Source organism: Papaver somniferum, chromosome 1, assembly GCF_003573695.1.
Source record: "Papaver somniferum cultivar HN1 chromosome 1, ASM357369v1, whole genome shotgun sequence".
Lineage (NCBI taxonomy): Eukaryota > Viridiplantae > Streptophyta > Magnoliopsida > Ranunculales > Papaveraceae > Papaver > Papaver somniferum.
The window spans coordinates 114,063,136-114,088,032 of NC_039358.1; the positions used below are offsets into that span (position 1 = coordinate 114,063,136).

General features: G+C 38.3%; 1 protein-coding gene across 2 annotated transcripts; it reads right to left on the reverse strand.

Annotated features, from left to right (window-relative positions):
* Positions 1–774: 774 nt before the first annotated feature.
* Positions 775–22,957, reverse strand: LOC113297213 (BEACH domain-containing protein B-like). 2 transcript variants are annotated; one of them, XR_003333398.1, is made up of 41 exons: positions 22,736–22,956; positions 22,401–22,580; positions 22,088–22,151; positions 21,311–21,545; positions 20,840–21,016; positions 20,420–20,746; positions 19,401–19,623; positions 18,873–18,941; positions 17,550–18,014; positions 16,095–16,419; positions 14,953–15,390; positions 14,700–14,858; positions 14,405–14,554; positions 13,848–14,003; positions 13,685–13,726; positions 13,237–13,581; positions 12,732–12,905; positions 12,439–12,599; positions 12,039–12,354; positions 11,516–11,948; positions 11,068–11,404; positions 10,581–10,769; positions 9,687–9,948; positions 9,390–9,575; positions 9,094–9,315; positions 8,791–8,967; positions 8,483–8,598; positions 7,018–7,479; positions 6,663–6,876; positions 6,231–6,452; positions 5,658–6,122; positions 5,053–5,382; positions 4,511–4,963; positions 4,363–4,409; positions 4,159–4,252; positions 3,547–3,753; positions 3,333–3,458; positions 2,856–3,227; positions 2,512–2,743; positions 1,419–2,186; positions 775–1,260 (listed from the first exon to the last, which is right to left on the reverse strand). XR_003333398.1 is itself a non-coding variant. In XM_026545640.1 (40 exons), exons 2-40 carry the CDS (start codon positions 22,523–22,525, stop codon positions 1,489–1,491), a joined length of 9,795 nt encoding a protein of 3,264 aa, XP_026401425.1. In that variant the 5' UTR covers positions 22,526–22,580; positions 22,736–22,957; the 3' UTR covers positions 1,418–1,488. The 2 variants fall into 2 exon arrangements, 1 of the variants encoding a protein (XP_026401425.1); XM_026545640.1 differs by lacking the exon at positions 775–1,260 and having other exon boundaries at positions 1,418–2,186; positions 22,736–22,957.
* Positions 22,958–24,897: the final 1,940 nt, after the last annotated feature.

Consider the following 24,897-nt stretch of genomic DNA (forward strand, 5'->3'; position numbering starts at 1 on the left):
CATGAAATTAAAAGGGCCGGGCGGGTAGGGTTATTTATCTACAATAAGTACCCATGGTCTACCCAAGCCTGTTTTGTAATTTGGGTTCGGGCGGGTAGGGCCGGGAGGGCCTTGAATATTACAAACAAATATATATTATACATATATATTGTTAAAAATAAAAAGAAAGTAGTAATAATACACAAGTTTTACTTAAAATTAATAATCAAATACGAGGATTGAGATGGGAATAAGATAAACCAAACTTCCTATAATTTTTCCTGAATTGAATCATCAGAAAAGGAAAGTGCCTTAGATTTTGCTCAATATTTTCTCTATATGGTTAACAAAATTAGACTCCTATGGAATAAAAGTTAAGAAATACATATGAAAACTATGAGGGTTGACTGTATTAAGTATATGTACCAAGTATATTCTAGGATAAAACAAAATTGGAACAATCACTTAGGCTAGGTAAATGGATAACACTGGCGGGTAACATTGACGGGATAATAGGGAGGGTAGGGCCGGCAAGAAAATTTGAATTATGGCCTGTGCCCGCCCTCTTATTTAAATGGGCTAGATCGGGCCAGCCCGTAAAGGGCCACGGTCACCCATGGACTGTCATGGGACAGGGCAGACGGTACTGGGCCTCGGGCTGCCGGGCAAAATTTACACCCCTGGGTAAAAATATTATTTATGTTTTACAATGGGTGGTATTTAGGAAAAATGTGGGTGGTATTTAGGAAAAACCTTGTTTAATTACTTACCAGCAAACGCATGAATATCAGCATATGGTCCAACAGCAATTGCATGAGAATTGTCATTGAAGTAGATGTAACATTTGGATTAGTAATTCAAGAGATACAAACAATTTATTTAAGCCTGATACTACATTAGATGGGGACTTCAAACTTGCCATCAGAAAAGGTTGCAAATGACCTAATCAGTGTTCGACTATTGCTGATCAACTCTCTCAATAATATAACTAATGTACATGACATCACCAATCTACACATACAGATGATGAATATGAATGTTGCCGCCAAGTGCAGCTGTTGACTATACTTGACAACCTCTATAGTGTATATTTATAAAAGAAAGCTGAAGCCGTTTATATACAAACGCCAAAATAGCTATGTACTTCCTGCCAACAAGTCCTAGGTTATGTCCTCCTTGTTCCGTCACTGGGTAGGTTGAGCGAATGAAGTTTCACAGGTTATCCAAAATGGGTCCTGAAAAACATGATGCTACAACATCCTTCTTTTGCTGTATTTTCTCCTGCACATAATTTGATGGCAACTGAGGAATCAAAATAACCTAAACTAGTGGAGAGGAAAAACCCAAACATGTCATAAAGTTGACACTGGATTACCTCAAAGGACCAGGACGTAGGATTAAAAAGTAAGAAAAACAGAAGTTGGCAAGTATTGTTGTACCTTGGCAGGAGACTAGGCTACCAGCAAAAGTGTTAAATGATGTCTTGGAGTTACTTCACAACTGAAACAATCATGTTGCAGAAGCTTTGCCTTTCATGTTTCGAGGAACGTTGGCCTTGCGAAGCTGCGGGTGTTCTATAGAATATACAAGAAGGGTTCCATCCTTTGTCCCAGCTAAGAAGCATTCTTCCTGTGTTACTCTTAAAGCAGTTATTATCTTCCCAACTCCATCATACCTTCGGACCACATCAAGTGAGCTCATCGAACGTACCACTATCTGACCCTGGTCCCCTGCACAAACCAGGAACTCACCGCAACTGCTGAGCTCAACACAGTTAAGGCGGCCGTTGGATTCAGAGGAGGCAATATGCTTCCCATTAATTGAATACATGTTTAGACTGAGATCATCTTCAGCGTAAAAGACGATTCGTCCATGCTGAGATGCAACAAGCTTTGTCAGGGCACATCCAGATGGATGTCGAAGGGAACGTACATATCTTCCCTCCCGTAAAGTATGAAAAACACAGGTTCCATCTTTTGACCCACTGATAACTATATCAAGTTCTATACTAACAAATAAGCATGTAATAACATCATCATGCCCACAGAGAATATGAAATGGAGATTCAACAATGACATAATCTTTTCTGGGCATCTCTGTTTGTGTGGGTCGGACTTTCTTCTCTATAGATCTGACCCTAGAAACCTCCCACACCATGACTGTTGTGTCATAACTTCCAGTAGCAAGGATGCTTCCATCAGATGTCACTGCAACATTAATCGACTTACATAAGCCAGAGACGTTTAAATCAAGCTACAGCCTACATTTATTTGATTAAGTTGAAACTTAAAGAATAATATACTAACTAAGAAAGGACACACTTAATAGAAAGATGCTGGCTACAGGTGAACTGTTGGTGGGGATGACCTAATAATGGTGAGTTTGGTTAAGTTTTTGACCCTTACTGCTACCGCATATATGGGAGAAGGTTTTTACAAAAAGTTCCAGATTCATACGAATAATTCTTGTACAAAAAACAAAAAGGGAAATCAGCAAGACTATGCCTGAAGGACAAATCATACGAATGGATACCTGCAATACAGCTAACTACATCTTTGTGCTGGCGAATACTCTGCACCACTCTTCCGTCATTTATAGATATGACTTGAAAACTATTTTCCCAATTTCCACATGAAATCAGGAAGTTTTCCGATGGAGATTGCATTGTAGCAAAACATTGGGAACCAAGCACAATATTTTCTGCTAGTGGACTACCAATTTTACGAGGTGAAAGAATGTCAGAACCAATTCCAAAAAAAGGTTCCTGAAAAAAAGTTGGACAAATTACAGTTCACATTAATATAAATGATTTCCCGAAAAAATAAAAGGAGTTAATTATCTACTAAAAGCTTCAGCAATTTGAACATGTATCAAACCTGAGACCCTGAAAAAGTAAAGTTCCCTCCAGCTTGGAGTTGGGTAGTCAACCACATCTTGACGGACATCGTGAGCCCTTGATTCACAAGGATTATGTTCGAATCTAATGTACCAATATACAATACAGGGGATGGTGGATTCGTAACATTAGAAATGATGGAAGTCAAACTAATTGAACCAGGAGCAAAGTATAAGGGATGAGCAATAGGAATTGGAGGCCCTCTTCTGGGATGCCTCTTACGAAAGATCTGAATGGGGGTCTGGCCAAAATTTGCTATCTGATCTTCAATGGCAGATCGCTGCAACTCATCTTCCATTTGTTCCAAGTCTACAGCACCTTCATAAGTCAAGTAATAAAAGATATTCCCTGCCTGTGATCCAACATTAAACCCACAGAGATCAGCATTTCCAAAACAAATTTAAACTTTCAAGTGATTCAGAAATGATCATCAAGTCTTACGAAATCATCACAATACCTCAACTGCAGGTTTGCCACGCTGCTTGTAACCAAATATCAAATCAATCCACTGATGCAGATTGGAACTCACATATTCACTTTCAAGGGCTTCTCGGTTTTTCTGTATGAACTCTTCAGGGGAACCCTGCACAAGTGATTTCAACCTCTGTATTAATATAATCCCAAAAGCTAATCAGCTACACTGGTGAGATTCATAGCAAGAATTCACATACCTTGGCCCAAGGTGGGAGACAAACATCACCTAAAGGTTCTCCGTCTTGCTTCACCCCAAGATGGTAACTATTAGAATTGACCAGAAACTCCGACATGTAAAAGAATTCGGGAATTAACTCTTTCACATCACTTGTATTGGTGAGGCAGTTCTTGTAAGTGCTGTCAATGCTTTGGAAAAGGCGATCAGCATGATCAAATTTACCACCCTGTCCGAAAAAGTTAATGTATCAGATCCCTATAAAAATACAAAGCAGAGGGTTTCTTCTTAGGAATTATTACATCAGAATCCACCATCTTTTGGGTGACAAAAAAAAAAAATCTTTCCCTAACTCAAAGCCGGATAAAGGGAAAGAATAAGAAGGTCAAGTCCATGAAGGATGTTCTAGTCTCTGGAATCAGCTAACCGAGAAAAACTGAAAAATAAGATAAAGGGAAAAGTAACTTCCACCTTTTAGCTTACTACAAGTACCGCTAGATTCCTCTAATGTGTTTTCCCAAACCCAAAATGATAATCCTGGTCCAACCTTTTCCTCCAAAAGGGGACTATTGCACAAAAACAAATATGGAACAGGCCGCATATATGATAAAAAAATGCTTATAAAGTTGAATACCTGCAAATTACGATGCAGAGCTGTAAAAGGCTCCAACCTGAGTAGGTAAAAGAGTACTATCCCCATGCTTGAATAATGAGACCCATAATAGAAACTGCAATATGAAAAGGAGAGCAGTGTCAAAGTACTATCTTTCAGATCAGTCTCAACATCTCCTATCAGGGGAACTGCGAAATGTAATCAAGAACATGGTTAAATATTTACCTAGGAATATCAGGGTCGGTAAAGCTCCGGTATCTATCCTCAAAAACCTGCGGAATCAAAACATAGTTGGATGAGAAGAAATTATGATGACGAGTCATTTATGTGCAGTAAGAAATGTTTTACTGTGAAATGGGCGAGGAAATCACACCTCAAACCGCTTCAGATCCAAAGCACCAACAGGTTTCGAAAGGTCCCGAAAGGTAGATGACTTGTTAAAGTCAAGTTTCTCTGATGAATAATCAGCCAACACCCACGGGAAGATAGGATACTGAGTCAAATCATTATAGGATCTACCAGCAAGTGTGTTGAGTATCATCAAATATTCGAAGTTGGTCATATCCCTTCTTCTCCAACTCTCTTGTGCAATTTCAGCCATTTCAATCGCTAGACGTCTATCAACAAAAGAAATAGCACAGCTCCTATCCCTGTAAGTTCCTTTGGGGAACAAGGATTCATTTCTTGAGGACACAATAAACATTCCAACATCTTTGGCATCTTTTTGTGACGCAAAGTTGAAAAATATGGGGGACAAAGAATCATTGAAGAAAATCTCGATCGCAGTGTATCTTAGCAAATAGCGCGTCCAATGAACAGATTTTATCTATTACCAAAGGATATTAAGGATCAGTACATAGGCATCAGAGAGCCAAGAAATTAACCAGATTAGAATAAAAGTTCAAAAACGGATACCTTGCTAACTTTCCATCTCCTATGCCGTTTGATTTTCTTTGGTTGTTTCTTATTTGAAGCCTCCCCTGTGGTATTGCTGGTCTGACCTTTTTCTTGATCCATATCCAGATTAACAGGCCATTTGGGGAACTTCTCCTTCTGAACACCCTGATGAACTGCCTTGCTGGAGTCTGAATTTTTTGAAACGCAAATGCTACTGAAAACAGATGCCCCTCCGGTTCCTTCCACCAAAAACTCACCAAAGAAATGGAGAAAATTTCTCATTACTGCTAAATGCCCAGCTATTTTTCTCTTTGGCGTTACAAGCACACAAAAAATAGACATGAGAACCTGAAAAGAAAGCGCAAAACCGCTTAAAATTTTGGAATTTTTTCTCAAAAGGCACTGTATAGAAAAAGAGTGCACTAACATCACACAATGAGTGGCTAATGATATAGCTTACTCTTTAGGAGTTTCAAAACAGAATAGATCGAAAATTAGCACGCATTTGAGGCTCCAAAGTTGGAAATAAATCAACAGGTTCACAGGCAGTTAACTCTTCTATCTAGAAAATGAAATCAGAGAACTTTCGCGATAGAGTTTACATGTTCATGGTGTCATCATACCTCACTCGCATCTGCATCAGGTGGACAAGAGGTAGACTCCTTTCTATCTTGACCACCATCCTTCTGAACTACGCTGTCTTTTAAAGGCTCTGGGTAGTTCTCTGAAGGATCTTCAGGCACAGAGGCCTGTGGTCCCGCTGATTCGGTAGTTTCAGATTCTGAGCTTAATTCATCAGTTATTCTACGTACTCCCTTCAAGAGAATGCGCTTCATTTGGTCAGGAATATGGCTCGCAAAACCAGTTTTCTGGTCACTGGTCTGGCTGGCTTCGCTGCTGGGAGTAAGGGATGGAGGATTGCATAGCTTTTCTTCAAAACAATAGTTCCGCCTTAGTTTTGGTCTCCGTCGCCAGGTGTCCTCTGTCTTGTCGAGTTTCCAATGTGTGATAATGCTATTTGGGAAGGGATTGGCAGACCATGGACCCCTTTCATCAATCAATGTGCGGAACATGTGGATCCATTTTTCCTGTAAGAGAAGTACCAAATTATTTCATCATTTTGTAATTAAGTTACAAGGTGACAAATAACAACTATCCATATTTTGACATAGAGTCGAAAAACAAACTGTCCTCACCGCAGCAATTTGCTGGTCTTCATCATGAGCAAGCTGGAAAGCAGCTCTTCTGCCATCATCTGAAGCTACAATGAAACTCAAGCTACTCTCTATCTCATCTTCAAAAACCTTTTTGTGGTTGCACTCTGCAGCAGAACTTTCCTCCAACCTAATACGCAGTTCTTGCAACTGCTTCACCCTATCTTCTTTGGAGTTCTTAATGTATTTTGTCTCATCAGCTACCTAAGAGTGATGATATAAGATCAAATGGAACGTCAGAATGTCACACACACAAATGCGACTGGTTTTCAAAAAGATAATTAATGTAACATGGCTTCCCAACAGTTCTAAAATCTGATGTTATATCCTACACAATTTGCAGAAGGAACACTGATAATTAGAAAAATAATATACTCATACAGAGAAAACAGAGCTTCTGAGTTTGTAACATACCGCTGCAAGGACTCTGTCTTGTTGAATTAAAGCATGTATGGTGCCAGCTTCCTTCATATTGCTGCCTGAATCTGATGGATCATCTTTACCCATAATACCGGTGGCAAGCATTGATTTTCCACAATTAACTGTTTCCCGGATCAAGTGTGATATAACGTGAAAACGACCCCCATCATCCAACTTTCCATAATGTAATCTAGCAGTGAGCAAAGACCTGCCATTTATTGCAACAGAAATACACATTATATACGAACCAATACATGATCTGCTTCTCATACTTTAACACACAGGGTAAAACTAGAAAAGGTTCAATCAGATTATGGACTATGAAAAATAAAACATGAAACAATCATACCAAATGAAATGCTGAAGTTTGCTCTTGCTTAGCTCGTCATCAAAAGGCAGAAAACACGGAAGAAGTGAAACAACCAACTGAACACATTTTGACGCCCTTTCGATACAAGCTTTGCAAAGATATAAAATTACAAGTCGAAAAACAATTCTTGGGCACTTCTCCCCTCTTAGTAACATAGCCTTATCAACAATTTTGTTCGACTTACCCCCCAGTGCGTTGCCAATACCACCTGATACAACAACCGCAGCCATTTCAGCTGCAGGAATGTTTAGCGACTCTACTAAGCCACGTGCTCTTTGTCCAAAAGATGGTCCTACTGATGATGAAGATTTCGGTAACATCTTGTTAGTCCCTTTCCCATATATCTGACCAATCATAACCCACAGCTTGTCAAACAAATCCCAGTAGTCGTCACTAATAGTGTCGACTGCATTCAAAGCTTGCACGCTAGCCTTTGGATCTCTAGAAGTAGCACAATTCCAAATAACATATTAGTGCAACGGCACAAAAGATTTCATGTGTTAAGAAGAGCACAGTGAAAAGTAATGAACCACATCTACATAACTGGATATACAGTGAAGTCGAAGTTTAAGTCATTAAAATACGAGAGACTGGTCAGAACAGATACTTCATTAAACAGTACAGGAGTAGTACCCCACGAACTGAGGAGTATTTACACTGAAATGAGTAACACATTGAGTCATTCCAAATTCTGAACCATGGATAAAGATCATAAACTGCCTTCACATGGATAGGTTTGGCAGAGGACTATACATGATCAATCTGGTCATGTAGGGAAACGTAGCCTAAGTGAGAACAATTTGCTAATTTCTAACTAAACCAGGTCCAATTTTTTGGTCTCTTACACTGGAAATGTGGTTTCCATGCCAGATGGAGACATGTTCTACAATCTAAAAGCTCAGACAAATTTAAAGGTTAAAACCGCGAGAAGAGTGCAAGGGAATTCTGCTTCACCGTAATACTCGACTCTAATGCCCTGCCCTGCGTCCTTCAACAACCAATGTCCCAAACTTTGAGTTGAACAGAAATTGAACTTGAGAATCAAATATAGGCTTCCAGGAGATAAGTTCAATGAAAGTCAGAGGCAAAACTGTTATCGAAAGTACAGTTTGGGTGCCCTTCCTTTGGCTAGAGAGTAAGAAAGTAGGAAAATGAATTTACTTCAAGCATCGAACCTCGATGGAAACATCTTATTTATTTGAATATGTGATTTCCTTTTTAAATAAGCAAAAGTTTCAAGCAAAGGAAATAATGGCCCCCAATTTCAGGGAGATTCATACGAATACAGAATTTAGTGAAACTTCACATTCAAAATGAGAAGACGGATATCACAAAGACTTGAAAAAACAAGAGAAAGATACTGATCTTCATACATATTGAGTTGACAAAAGAACAGTAAAAAAAAGAGCAAATAAAAGACACGCAAGACAAAGTTCGCGATTACCTAAGAGCTTGGCCACCGGCATCGTCGTAAACAGACTCTAACAAAGGAGTAGTGAGATCTTTGTGGCTTTCAAGTTCTAGGCAGTTCGCAGGAAAATCTGAGCTACTGCCAGGATACTGCCAAATAAGATAGTGGTATCTCCATTATGTTTCTAGCAACAAAATATGTAAAAGAAATATCTTACCCCATAGACTATCTCATAATTAAGTTTGAGACATCGATAAAGCCTCATCAATTCATTAAAAAGAAGTATTAATAATGAAAGGTAGAACACATGTCAAAGACTAAATAAAGATCAAGCAAAATACCGGAAGCTTAATTTCCAAATTAAACACAAGCATCTCATCGATTAGGCTCAACAGGTACAGCGTATTGTCTCGACTTGGTTGTGAGACCAAAATATTGTCCTCAGATGATAAATCTACAAGCTTTCCTGTTAGATCATCAAATATGTCGAGCAGAAATTTCCGACGTACGAGTTCCTCCTACAGAAATTCATGAACACAATTGAAGTGAATTGCCAAATGACTACCTAAAATTTATTTAAGTTAATGAAGATTGCAGAGCTATATGAAACAACAAATTATGCAAGATTGCGGTTATTAGCATACTTGATCAAAGTGCACGAGTAGAAAATTCAAAGTCTCTTCAATTTGATGCCATCCTCCTTTTACACAGAGAGCATAGTGGGAAAGAACAACACGGAATAAGGTCCTAGCAAGATGATGCTCCGTCATAATATCATCAGATAGATTTTGTGACTCTGCTTTGTACTTCAAAAACGTGTCTAGCCTTGAAACTGATGTTGCTAGCCAGGAATTCCACCCATATTCCTGTTTGGGATTATACAATTAGAGAGATTTTTGGAAGGGTAAATAAAATGACAACAACATAGAGCCTGCAATACCATCAGTGCTTCAATATTCGAAGGGTTTGAATCAAGAAGATCAAGTAGATCTTTAAACAATTTCAATCTTGAAGCTACTTCCTCGCAGCTTGACAAAAATCTGAAAATAAGCACCAACATCTGAGGAAGGATGAACTGAGAACTCTTGCTCCGATGCTTTTCGGATTGACTGTATTTTTGCAACACCTACAGGAGTCAAGGCACTTGTAAGATTGCTTAATCACTATCAGTTTCCAAATGGCTTTGCATGAGTACTGGGGAACCTAAAGTCATTCGGGCATATAAACAGGTAATTACCTGTTTAGGGCTAGCGCCACCAAGAAGAGCATCAAATAAGGAGGCACACAAAAGATCAGTCAGTGGAAACGCAAATAGCCTATCAGATATGGCAGAAAAGATTGGCTGCAATCTTATATCAATCTTCCTAGGACTTTCTGAAAGAGATCTGGATCTTCCAACTGCTAAATTGAAAAATCTTGGACCCTTCTTCTCAGATGGAAGACCAACCAAAAGCCTTCCTAAGAAATTCAGTGCAAGCAGCCTGACTGGTTCAAAATCCCTACGATAAACACAAACACATCGAAAGAATAATCAACAGCCAGATTCCATAGTCTTCAGCAACATGCAAATCATAACTACTAAAATCTGTATCTTCTGGCATCCTAAGCTGATTCATATAACTAATATTGAACAGTGAAGTTCTACAATATAATATGATGATTCTGCAACAACCATTAGCTGGATACTTTAATGTAAACCAACTAAAACACAACCTTAGAGCTTTTGCTCCTAATAGGCAAATGGCAGGTACAACCTGCCAAACTGGCTAACATTGATCACTTCCAATGAAGATAATACGTAACAGAGGAATACAGGGGAAAAGTGCGAAAAAAGGATAGTGCATTGGGTTGCTGAATGGGTTTTTGGGGTGAATACATAATATACATCCCTCCCCATCAAAAAGGAAGGCTAGCCTAGCATTAAACTCTGGTTGATTCATCTTAAAGGGCCTTCTGTCTCACTATTGCATTTCATGAGATGAAAACATCAACTTTCTAACTTTCAAATTACAGAGGAACAAGAAGACGAAAAGAATGGTCAAGCAAAAGTAAGAAAGAAAATGTATATTTCCTTTCTGTAGGAACCAGAGAAAGATAAAGGCACAAACTACTGAATAGAGGGACAACATACCTACGGAGAAGATCAACAAAAATGTGGCATCCACCAAGCAAATTAACTTGTTCCAAGAATGATGCTAGCAGCGGCTTCTGACAAACAGCCCGTATAATCATATGCAATACATCCTCAATGCATGCCATATCCTCGCTTGCCGCAAAAAAAGCTATTAGGGATTTTATATCTGATGCTGCAATATTCTGCCTACAGATTCCCACAGTCCACAATTTAAAATTTGATAGAGTAGTGCTGATAAATATCTTACGCTAAACTATGATATATTTACAATAAACTGATGCCAAAAACTAATGAAGTCTGTGCACACCCACAGGCCACAAGACAATCATGAGCACAGGCCCACAGCTGCAAAACTTGGGAACAAGATATTCCATATCCAATCAGTCTTTTCATCTTTCTATTGCCTACTTTTTAAACTTTTTGAATCTCTAATACACTTGACAAGTATAACCATCAGGGAGGAGAAAAGGGAGTAGAGAATCACCGAAGACTCATTTCACCAAGGCTCAGTAGAAGAAGACGAATTTTACGAATATCTTCTTGACATGGTCTCACACCAATCACTTCTTTTGTTATAGGATGCAAAAGAGGTTTACTTCCGTAAGTGGAACGAGATCTAGCTTTATCCCAATAAAACTGGCGTAATATGTCAATGACACGTGGAAGCTGACACAGGCCCGTAAGAAATCTTGGGTCACTATCAAATTGCTGGATTAGGAACATGTACAGTTCCAGTTGCACTTTATACGTAGCATAGACCCAGATAAATGGATTAAGAAATATACTAGAGATAGCATCTTTCACTAGCAGCTCTGACATGCCTGATTGGTATAAATAGAGAAGGAAGAATCAATAAGTGTTAGATAAAGGAGAGATAAACAAGGAAAATTTAATTGATTTCAACTACACGCTATAATGAAAATTCGCATTACCGCAGTTTGCAACAACATTGTACAAACGTCTCAGTGCTGCTAGTGTTTCCAAGTTAAGTTTTAGAGGGGAAACTGACTGCAATAAAAATCCCAAGATTGAAAATCCAGAAAGAAGATGCATTTGCTGCTGGTTTGCAAGATTTTCGTCCAAAACAGAAGCTATGAGCTCAATAACTTCGGCAGTTAGACAATCCCTCATAACAGATCTAAGCAATGTATCACCAAGTTGTCCAGTTTCTGAAGTTTCCATTCTATCAAACTGAGTCAATAAAGGGAAAAATACCGAAACACCACCGACACAGTATATGATCTGTTGCAGCAACCGGCGAGAACATAATTGTGTTCCAGCCATCACCGAGGCCTGGAAAGAACTCTTTTCCAATGCAAGATCTTGCATTGGTGAAACGTTAAACAAAGTTTTACCATCACTTGCCTGCAAACAAAAAAAAAACATTGGTTCCTTTATGAAATTCAAGGTTCAAAAGTTGGTCAAACAGCATCAGTTGAGGCAAATAAACATAACCTGAGCATTGAGGCCAAAAATAATTTTGGATGCTAGCCCATCCTTCGCATCAAGAAGTCCATTAGGCAACGGGCTATCAGAAGCAAGTGCAACTTCATTGTCAAGAAATGAGTACATATAACTTGGTCCAAGCGAGTAGATGCCTAGAATTTGCTCAGGAGAAATAGCATCACTAAACATATATACTGGACCAATCTGACCAAGAAAATGAGATGAATCTTCTACAGAGACCAGGGAATTCTCTTCATCACTGAGAGCTGGAGTTATTCTTGTTCCAATTGTACAGTGTGTCACAGAATCAGTAACCTTTGCATACCTGAAGCATAAACAGTATAAGCGTTAAAAAGTTATTTCCCCAGACTGAAGAAGGGCCAGAACTAAACAAAAAGGGAGTCCAAACCTGCATTTTTCAGATGATACAAGAACACCGTCTACATAAACCCTTAGTTGGCTTCCCCCAGAAAACGCTCTTCCAATGCTGTGTGTGATGCAAAGGAAATGCCATTTCTTTGTTACAAGACTAAGCGGCAATGAAACTCCCTGCCGCTTCTGGTTGAAAGACTGCCCATAGCAAACACAAAAGACGCAATAACTCTAATGCATCAGCTCATAGTCCATGCACCAAATAATGGCTGTATGCGCGAGATACAGTTTTAGCAAGGTACAATATTATAGAGCCGAAGAAGCTTTTACCTCATAAACCAGCTTATCTTTTCCAAGCACAGCAAAGCATCCTCTTCCGTGCTCTGTGAGAAAACTAAAAAGACCAACTGTTCCAGATTTAGGGAAGCTTTCTACCCTCACCCAGCATGAAAAAGAAAAGCCTTTATTGAGAGGCCACTGCAAGGGTGTCTTCACAACAATCCCCTAGCAGAAAAGAAAAAAAAAATAGGAAGAAAAGATGTCAGCTACCGCTAACATTGTAATAGAACACAATTAGCAATGACAAGATAAATACGGCACCCTGTTCTACTTAGTAATTCTTAAAAGTGACGTTGAAATGAGTGCTAATCACTGATATCGACGGTTGCATAAACTAGAAGATAAGACAAAATGCAAGTAATGATACACCATTTGAAGATGTGGAGCTATGACAATAGACACAGGGGTTCCAAGTTTTATCTAGTTTCGCACTACCAAGACTCTTTAAGTGATTTTCAACAATGAAATATACAACTAGAACATAAAAGCAACATACGGAGTCGTTTCCATTCAGATCAAAAAAAGCAGTTGGTCCCTTCTCATTGAGCATGGATTTAATGCTGGTCAGCAACAAGGAGCAGTTCTGTTGCTTAGACCCGATTTTCTCATCGCGAAGAAGAGCAAAAACTTTGCGGATGTCCTTTCCAGATATGCTATGCCCACCAATGACCTGAATTAGTTGGGCAATTTTCAAAATCACTTGTTCTAATTCTTCTTGAGAAAACCAATCAAGAAGAAAATTAAGCATTCCTGCTCTGACACATGAAGCTCTATTGGAGATGGAATCTTTTAGGAGCTGCTGAAGCACATCGAGCCCGTAATGCTGCAATGAGTTACTGCTCTGCCCAACCAAAACACCAGCCAAGATATGATTCAGAATGACATCAGTCCAATAACAGAAGAAGAAAACATCTAAAGAGGAAAAAAATGTGTTTACAGCAAACCTTCTGAAGAACACTAAGGAAGAGCACAATCACGTCTTCATTCTGTAAATAAAAAATAAGAAAAGGAGAACCTTCTGATTACTCAAATATGTAGAAAGTGAAAATACACGCAAGCAAAGAAATTACTGACAAACTTTAAGCAGAGAAACACCAAGCAACTAACCTTTATTACAGAGTTAACTTTGACGTCAAAGTTTCCATCAACAAGCATATCAAGTAAGGCATTTAAAAGTCCTTCACTGGGTCGCCACTGGCAAAAATCCAGCAGCAAACTCTGCAGTGTCTGGTAACCCTGGCCAACCAGAGCTCTAAACGCTCCCTGAATTGATAGAAAACAAAGAATAGAGCTTACACAAACATCATTGATCATGCACCAAGTGGAGAAAAATTATAAACTGAGCAAAAATTTTGAGGAACCAAAAAAGCAGAGGGACCTAAGATTACTGTAAGAGGAAAATTGAAATTCATTCACCAGAAGTTCATGTAGTAAGAATGACATCATAAATGGAAGATAAATATATGCATATATTGCATAAATAGTTCCGTGATTTGATGGTGCTATATATTGAGATCAATATGTGCCCTCCAAATAAGTTTGATTTCACAAAATAGCAGTGGAAATATATTGGTTAGTGAAATTGGAAACAATTAGCCAATGTGCAAGCAAGATCTAAATGACGCTTATGAACAGTATTCTTGCTAGGATAAATATCGAGGTACCTTGGAAGCGTCATTGCTTTTGACCAAACAGGTCAGTGTTTGGAGGACATTCAAAACCAGTTGTTCTCCTCTTTCCTCTTCTAGATTACCATTTAATAAGGAAACAATATGCAGAAAACATTCCCCATCACGGAACAAAGCCTGGTAGTACTGAAGAAAAACAGATTCATGACATCAAATGATGCAGTTAGGTCCTTTTAATCAAGAACTGAATTGGTGTGTGATTACATAGGTTGTATAAGAGGTGAATATTTGCTGAATTAGAACAAAAGACGGATCTCATTAGAAATTATACCAATTGATTACTCAGAAGCATATCTCTCACACCATTTAACAGATCTATCGCTAGCTCTGCAAAGTCTTTTTCACGTTCTTTTATAGAAGTAAATGTTTCCAAATATTTGGAGCATAAACGCAACTTTGCCATTTGATCCTCCTCGGAAGACGGAGGTAGCTGCAAAACAGGGTACAAAAGGAGGGAAACTTACAAAAATTTACCTTTACACTGGAAGAAATGAAGAAACATTTGAAAAGGGGTAAATTTGTACCTTCATAAGGTCAAGAATGTGCGACACCACTAGCTTCCTCAAACCTTCCTCCCAGAACAAATCAAATAAACAATCAATACATGAGGGGGTATGCAAAACCAGTGTTTTTGCATCTTCTGCCATAGAAAGAAATGCAGTGTAAAGCTCCAAGGTTGCATCCATGCTTTTGAGCCAAGTTCGATATACTTCTGATGAACTAGTTGCTTCAGCGGACTCGATGACATCAGAAGAGCTAAAATTCTCAGGCCTTTTGAATTCACGGGCTTGAACGCAGGTAACTTTTAGCACCCGAGAAAGTGCATCGAGAGTCTTAAAAGAAGCAATAGTTTGTTCAACTGTGAGCTGTAATATACGATGCAGACTCTTCGCAAGAGCCCTGGCAAGCTCAGGAATACATGCAGACTGCTCAAGGGCATCCAACAGAACAGAACACTCCGGCTGCCAGCACAGTAAGTAACTGTGTAAGTACAAAAATCATGCCAATACATACACAAGTATGAGCTCAGCTTGGTGGACTCCATGAAAAATCTGCTTCGAGGTCATTGTATAAAATTTTATTAAATGAATCAAAGAACGGACCATATAAATAATGCTTAGGTGCTAATTTCCATGTCCGTCATTATGCATGGTTATTGTCTACCATACTATCTCATTGGTTCTTATCTAGAAGCTGACTTGTGGTTGTGGATCAACAATCCCAAGGAATTTAATTTTAGATGTACTAAAAATGGCATAGTTTAGAGTGTCATCATTACTGCTGATTTGGTCCACCCCTTCAAACAATAGAATCATTATCCGCATAACGATGTAGAGTCTAGACTACATAACTAGCATTGGACACTAGCAGTGCTGTGATAGTAAAAGAAGTAAGTTCAATAAGTGTCTAGCTTTGACTCCTCGGGAATAAGTTCAATAACTCAGACTTTGAAGTATCACCTAGTATTTGACAGCCACAGTAGATTTAAATTTCAGTATTCCGTGAACTTTGCTAACCGCATTCCAATGTCCACTCCATCCTAACAAGGTAGATTTGCTCTGCCAGATATTGTCATCCTAAGAAATGTGAGAGTTCTAAACACTCTCTTAAACATGAACTTTCCATAGACTAGCTACAATATGATGACGAAGGAAGAAAAGCATACCAAATTATGTTTAGTTCCACTGGATGTTGCAGCAAACTCCACAAATGAAATAATTTCCATTTGAAGTATCTGAACTTCACTAGCCTTCATTTGATTGTTTGTGGAATTTAAGCTAGAGGGCTCAAGTAAATTTGGATCTCCCTCAACAAATGGGCTTAAGTTTCCAGAAAATTCTTCTGAGTTTGGACCAAAATAGAAAAAATTCTCAGAGAAGATGAAGTCCCATATACCCTCTTCTCGAAAGACCTCGAGCAGCGTTGGCAAGGAAATTAGAACTTTTCTAAATGCATAGAGTATGTAATGCTGCAGAGTGTTGACAAAAATCCTGCAGAAATTAAAACAAATAACCATCAACAAATGATACAAACATATCAAAAGAGGCAGAAACAGATACGAGTGAACATGCCTAAATGCACAAACAGTCAACTAGCAACAAACATAAAAAACACTACAGCTACTCTTCAATATGAAACAAGGGACTACTGGCACACAGCTTCACTTCAACGAATAAAAAAATGGAATCCTACACTAGCAATATAGTTTACAATGTTCACGTGTAAATTCAAAACTATAAGACAAATAAAAAACTAAGAATGCTAATCATCATTGATTTCGATACGACACTGACAATGATGCACTTCGATCTGATATTTTTCAGATTTCCAGTCATACATTATCTCACGGTGTCTGTATGAATCCTCTATCAGTGTTGTATGGTTTTGTGTTCAACTAAAGACATTGAGAGGTGATTTCATGTAACTAAATATAGAGTAGCTGACAAACTCCGCCTGTGTAGTTTTTCTGCACAGCCTGTTGTAAGCAGGGATAAAGGAGGAACATTCGTGATAGGCTTGCCGAGCAAATGGTAAAACCCCAGCCATTCCCCTATGAAGATAGTGGTCACGATAGGCTTGGCGAGCCAGCAATAGACCAATAGAGGGCGAGAGCAGTACCAAGATGGGTGACCACTTGGAAAGTTCTCGTGTACCTTTCTTTGGTTAAAAACCAGTCATTCCCTTAGGAAAGGGCGGGAGCAGTACCAAGATGGGTGACTGCTTGGGAAGTCCTCGTTTTCCCTTTCTAGCCTACCCCAACCTTTTTTTTTTTTTTTTATCAGACAGCTGGGAGCCTACCCCAACTTGCTTGGTACTAAAGGCTTAGAAGAAAAAGAAGAAGAATAGAGTAGCTCACAGAACATACTTTTTGTAAGATCACATTCAAACAGTTAATCACAAAAGACGGAGAATCAGAAGCTGAACATCTGCATCAGTTAAACTACCCAACTGATCATCAGTGATTTCAAGTTTCAAGTCACCGAGACTACTGGTTATGGTAAAATAATATTTACGATGTACAACTCTTTAATGGTCAACATAAAAACCCACTGGACTGTAGGACCCTATAAATATGAAGAAGAATAAGACATTTAAGTAACCTAAAAGAACAGATATTCACCTTAAATGACTTGGCAACTCAGTCTGATCAGAACAAGCCTTTATACAAGGAAACACGGTAAGAAGGACCTTCATGATCCATTTTATGGAGAGCTCCCAGTAGAGTGACGAAACTGGAACGGCACTTCGACCAACTGATGATGCCTGGACGTGATGAAATTTAATATCTTCAAGAGCCAGGAGGAAAGAACATAGTACTCTGCTCAGTTTGACAGCATAATCCTTCCAATACTGTGGACATGAACCGAAATCAAAAGAATAGGTTGACAGTGACTCCATCGAAGAAGTCTTAACATTAACGTCCTTCTCGGAGACCAAAATAGGTGCGCAGAGATCAGAATGAACTGAATTCACTCTCTGTTGTTGGATCTCTTGAAGCATGAAAGCAGGTGAACATATACTATTTGCAAATTTATGCACTCTTCCGATTTCACAAAGGAACTGCAAGTTACTCAAATTTCCAAAGCTGGAAAATGGTTAAGGATGTCAACCAAATTCAGTGCAAACAAGAATAATAACAAATCCTGAAGTTCATGAGATTCATGAAAGGTTTCAAAACTTAATCCACCTTGGGAAACAAGAGAAGAGAATTTCAATGTTGCCACTTCTAAAGTTCCATTAAACTGTATTTCTATCTGTTGCATTTAGCATAGAAACCTAGCTTTTGTACAGTAATGGGAGTTCAGAGGATCATATTGGAATACGTTAAAGCTTAATCTGTATCATAACCCACAAAAAACTAATATTTGCTAAATTGTGCCTACTTATTGCAGATTGACTTCTTTTCTGAATTGAGGCCCATGTGGGCAGTTGAGCTTTCCCAACTGACCCCAGATGCAACATCATTCACAGTCTCTAGCAAAGCAGTAGGTCAGTTTGGAATTCTATACGAGGAATTTCATTCCTACATGTTTCATTCTTTTGCATGTGGATTTCACCAAAAGAGTCGATAAATGAAACCATTTCATTGCATCATCTGCATAGCCTTTAATGTCCTTATATCTCATGGTCTGACATCAATGAGGGATCCACGTAAAGCGAGAAGTTTCATAACGGGCTTCTTGGTGCTAATTGGAAGGTCCACCGATCAAACTACCGTAAAGTGTGATAGATCTTTATTGAACATATTCAGGGCTAGTATGTGTTAGTATTAATATGGAGGTTATGGTACAGAGCTACAAGCATTAGTTTCCACCAACTGACCCTTGTTACCAGCCTCATTGTTCCTCTTTCACTAGATATATGTATTTCCTAATGTTTGCATTTTATAAAATTTATTTTACCGCAATCAGATGAAACGTGCACCAAAACTTTTGAAGGATACACAGCTTCTCGTAGGACTTCCAGAGAGAGAACTTGAAGCTGGATGATTGCCAAAAATGGATTTTCAGTACTGCAAAAGAATTAGAAAAAGATAAGTGTATGTATAAGATAATTAGAGGGGGGGAACAGATCAAGAATCCCATGAAGAACCAAGAACATTTTCCATTGTTGAAAAACGGCAATTTTCCAAATGATGGGCCTCTTGACCCTATTAGCAAGATGTCTATTATGATAAATTGCGAAGGAATCCCAGTTACAAAATAGCTTCTGCAACTATGGAACTGAATATGCTCTAATAGAGGAAAACATCAGGTTTAGCCTAAAAACACAATTTTTACATGGAAGTATTGGCTATTTGTATCCGATCAAATAAGATGGCTGTTTCACAAATTCCCATCGCAGAAGAACATACAAATAGACGCACAGTGCATGGAAGTGACAGAGCTCATCACTGTTTTTAAGCAGAAACATTGACAAAATGATAGAACCAGAAAATGAAAGCATAAAAAGCTTTAAGACTTCACATTACCTGTCTGTATCAGCATTCAAATTATTTTTTATTGCCAATGCGCTGTTTGATGAAAATCCAAGCCCATCCAATAGAACTTCAAGACCTCCAATACTTCTAAAATGATTTTGAGCCCTAGGATTTTCGGACAGTGCAGACTGAAGTGTGCTCAAAGTCAAATACTGGAGTGATATGTCTGTCCACTGTTCTTTCATGCTAAGTCTTCTCATGACGCGCAAAAGTTCTGGAACAAAATAATAAATTTTTGTGACTGGTAGAGTGAAGGAATATCTGTAAGATGAAAAAATCGAATAAAGCGCAAAACTGTGAAGTTTTTTACTATGGAAAGCGATCACAAGAACTGAAATACTGGGACAGGTACACAATCACCCTTTATCCAACTGCAAAAGTAAATGATACAAACAAGAATCTCTATCCATGACTGAAGGCCCTATACTACCAGGTACCAGCCTAATAATCATACAGGTATATATTTTACTATTAACACATTCTAGACCTCCACCCCACATGAGAGAGCAAGTGAATCCCTCCTTTACCCCGCAGAAGAAATCCAATGAACTGAAAATCATGACAGATCAATACATGGATATATCTTATAGGTTTTCTATCAAAATAGAAGTTTTGTACGGCCAAGAGCTGCTGGAAGATCAAGAAGAGGGTGTCAAAGGAGAATATATCTAGCTTTGCATCTACCTTTTTATTATGATTTCTGTACTTTCTTTTCTTTCTTATGTTTCTGTGAGAAATATTATGATTTCTTTTCTTTCTTTTCTTTCTTTATGTTTCTGTGAAAAAATCTCTCACACTGATACATCAGAGTGACCGGAGTCATTCTTCTTAAACGTTGCTCTAAAAAATCCTAGGAGAGACTAAATTAAGTAATTCATGGATTCAGCTTAAAATTTAAGAAGGCATTTGGAAAACCAAAAGTTAGAAGTAGGGAAAGTGCAGACAAATCAAATACTGTGCTTCTTTACCAGTTGAAAGATACTCCAAAACTAATTAATGGCATACCTTACCTACTAACCAATTAAGGCCACCTGCTTCCATCACCGATACGATTGCCTTTTGATGCCAATGAACTCTTGACTCCGACAAAGAGCCCCCTGTACCACCTGAAAGATCAGTGAAGCATGCCTCTCCACTTGGGAGAGAAAACTCCCCAGTCCTTGTGAACAACTGAGCCCCCTTGTTTACAGTTGCCTTCAAATTAATGAAGGTACAAGTCACTGACACGACGAATAAAAGTATCTTCTGCAAGACTTTAGACTTCTCCGCTTGAAGACTTGTTAAGTTTTCATCGACAGCAAGAGCACCCGTGAATGTCTTGAGTTGAACAACAGCAGCTGAGAAATAGTGTTCACAGATGTACAGAGATAAAGATACCGATGACAGAAATTATACAAAGAAAAATTGAAACAGCAGACAAAATTATGTACCCTTCATTAGTGCAGTCAGCTTCTGTATCCCTCCATAGTAGCCGAAAATTCTGCAGTTGTGCATTGAGCGAGTTACAATTGTCAAGACCTCTAAGACAAGTACCCCCTCCGTAACAACGTTAAAGCTCAGAGAAGCCCCTAGAGGATCTTTAGTATACTGTGCAGAGCTGCTGTTCACTGAATTAGGAGGGAAACATACAACCCCGATATTAGCTATCTAGAAGTAAAATTATCCAAGGCATGGGACAGAATCAGAGTTTACCGTTATAAATTATAAGAAATAAAGACAGCTTCCTTATCCTTAATTACTACCATTGTAAGAACAAAAATGAAATTAACTCTTCGTTGCAGGAACTAGCCTCCCTTTACTACTATTTTCATACACACCATAAGCTGAGAACCTTGATTCTAAAGAAAAGAAAATAGAAGAAAGCATTTGGCGAAGACTCGCAACATAGCAGACCAACTTACATTCAGTAACATGGGAAGTTAACTGAGCAATCTCTTGAGTTAAAAAAAGTATGATCTCAGCAGGATGTCCAGCAGAGCAGCCAATAACGGCATCATGAAAACCTGATGAAGACTCCGGGATAGCGGAGGTAGATGAACCAGCTTCTGCTAAGTGACCGGAATATACAGGCTCCCAGTTCTCGAATACGAGCAAGAACTGCTTGAGAAAGATAAGAAACAACCTTCTCTTTTCTTCCTACAAAATAACGAAGAAAGATGAAGGTCCAAAAGAATCTAAAAAATCAGGCAAAGTACTACCTGCGCAAGCAAGCATGTAATCAACTAAGTACCGGAATCCCACTGCAAGGCAAGTGTAATGGGTATCCCCAGATTTTATTTATTAATGATTCTTCAGTACAGGTTCCAATACATACAGACAAACAGCTAAGCAGAACCGAAGAATGGAAAAGACACCAATATATAGTAAATATTACACGAGTCTATTACCGTGTAAAACGTACAAACTAACAGCCCAAATTAATTCCAGCAACTAACAAATGTTTATTCTTAGTTAAATAGTTATTTAGGTCCTTTAGGCCATCCCTACTCTGTTTCTTGCTATTTGCTTCAATTCATTACACAAACTAACAACTTCTCCAATAAAAGATTCATCAACTTAGTAAATATAACTAGTCGTATAGTGACAAGTAAAGCAAGTTGCAGAAGTAGACCAAATATATCTGTCCAAAAAGAAAAAGAATATATCTATACATAGCTAAAAATAATCACTAGACGTACCTTATCATTTGCATTTTCATGTCTCTTCCAAAGTGTATTCAGAATTGCCTCGTCACCAGCTTCACTGAAAATGTAGAGCATAGGTGTAGAGTCAAGCCACACAGTTGAAAACACAAACGTCGAGGTAATATGTAACATAGCATGATATGTACTTATCAAAGGGAAAAACTCTCAAATATGTAACACAAGTGTAATTCAACTCAACACAGACCCTTCGAAATACCCAACTACCATATTATGCATTACCATCTTGTTTTGGACATGTGCAAGTTCTACTTATTACGCTTATTAAAACATAAAAAGCAGTTCATACCTGAAACAAATTCTTGGAGAAGGAACAGAAAATCTCTCGGATTGTGACCAAGGACCACCAGATTCTCCAGGTTGGGTACCAGATGTCCTCCGTATAAGGTCGGCGACACCTTTAACAATGTTCATGTTCCTCTTCAAGATTCATGAATGAGTATGAGTTACTGGTTCCACTACTTTACTTCTGCTCCAACAATTATAAACGTGCATAATATAAGTTGCCACAACTTTTCATGTAATAACACAAAAGAAACAAATTAAGAAAAAATAATTAACCATTTTTAGTCGAGATTCAGAAATCACATAATCTAATATAGATCATCAATCAAAAAAAGTTACCCTGATCAGTTCGGAGAATTTGATTTACTCAATGAAAGAGAGACGGATCTGAGATTGCTTGAAGCTTTTGAATGGAGTATGTGGCAAAATTGAAGATGATTGAGCTGGATTTGGGAATAAATAATGAATAGATTTAAGAAGAAATGGAACCAGATAAAGTGCCCTAGAAAAAGAAAAAGAGGAAAAGAGAGACGAGTCGGAACTGATATTTCTACGAAGAACTGGTAAAAACTTCTTTTGGGAATGACGACCAGTAAAAAAACGTTTTCTTCCTTTGTCATGTGTCACGGAGACATGGACTATTGAGTATTGACGCTTGCGGAGAATGCTTTCCCGTCTGATTTTCCCGAAACTTATGTGGCAGCAATTTTCTTTTTAGAGCCCATTTCTGTTTTTTTTTTTTTTTTTTATGTAAACAAGAAATATATTACAACATGTTTAAAATCTCATTTTTTATCAAAAACATTGGAAATAATACTAGATTTTAAGACCTTGTGTTGAATGTGAGAGGACTTGTGCCGAAGATGCTTTACTCGAGCTTCTTTTGCTATGTGGTCCGTCGCAGAGTTATATTTCCTGTTTATGTATTTTACGTGGGCTTGCGGAAGTTTCTTCATTATTGAGTTCACTTCTTGTATGGTGTTATCCGCAGTCCAAGGAGAATCTTTGCAAGACTTGTTGATCGTCTTCATTATTGAGCCCATTTCTGTTGGAATAAGTTATTTAGAGATCGTGTATCATGAGTTGTTCAACACTCAAGATTTAAACCATGATTCATAAATATGGAGTGATCTGTGAAATAGTTTATGAGCATTTGCGTAGTTCGATATTAGGTACGTATGTATAAGGGTACACATACCTATGGACCAGTCTATGAACTCGGGTTATTAGGGTACGTATACTAAATATATCTACTCTTAGCCATTTACGAACTCATATCCCATGGGTACGCGTATTGGGTATGCGTACCTCATTTTCATTCATGAACTCAAAACCTTAGGGTACGCGTACTGGATATGTGTGCATACCTTATTCCGGAACTCCGATCACTAAGGTAGGCGTACTGGGTATGCATACCTACATTGTGTCCATAATTTCAATAGTTATGAAAACTCTCTTTAAACAATTGAAATATTTTCAGTAGCCATAGATAATGAATACCATTGTTTGGGCAATTTCCAAATGGTCAACTTGAAACAAAAATAGTTCATGAACAATAAATTGTTATTAACCAAGGTTGTTAAAAATCTATGAACATCCATTGATTGAATCATATTTCGAGAGTTTAAACAAGACAAGATTGAACTCGAAATCTTTTCTTTGCAGTATTAACCAGAAACCAAAATTCATTGACTTTGATTGTTTCTTTTAACCTGTATATTTAAGAACTTAAACACAAATCAAGTTAGATAAACATGAATCATACTCAGGGTACATGGATCATTAGCCACATTGGTTTGTGTATCATAATGTTGATGGATAAAAAATAATTTACTGGTTAAAGCGTAGAGTGGTGGAGTAGGCAGATGCTCGAAGAAGCAAATCATCTAAAACCTTTAACAGGTGAACTACACGGGAGTGCTTTTGAGATCGAGAGATCAATCTGCAGTATTATGGCCTAAACCAAGAAATGGTCGTTTCATATTTAATTCAGTCACAATGAAGGATAAGGGTTGATCGGTAAGGAGGAAAGCTGAGAGTCTGTGAGATTAATGGTAATTGATTAATTGTGGATGATGTATTAAACTGCTTCGAATATGCTCTCTTTGTGTTAGATCGAGAGAAAGCTTCTGTGTGATAATGATAGACTATCGTAAGTTGAAGTTGAATTATGTTAAGTTCCATTCATATTATAGGTCGAGGACCTATTTGTAGCAGGGGCAGTTAACACATTGATCTCCAATACGTGGTGACGGTTTAAGAGGAGTAGAAGAGTAGTGAAGTGGGGAATCGTGGTTGAACCAATTTCTCTTTGCGAGGAAGACTTGGTTGATTGTTCATCCGCTTCTCCATTTACCCCTTCAACTTCCAGCATGGCTTACTCACTTTCTCATCATGGATGTATTGCTGCATCGCACATGTTGTAGGTCGCCAGACCAAAATCCTAATATCCCCCATGTGACATGATTGATGTCTCATGTGAAGTCTACTTTGCAGGCAAG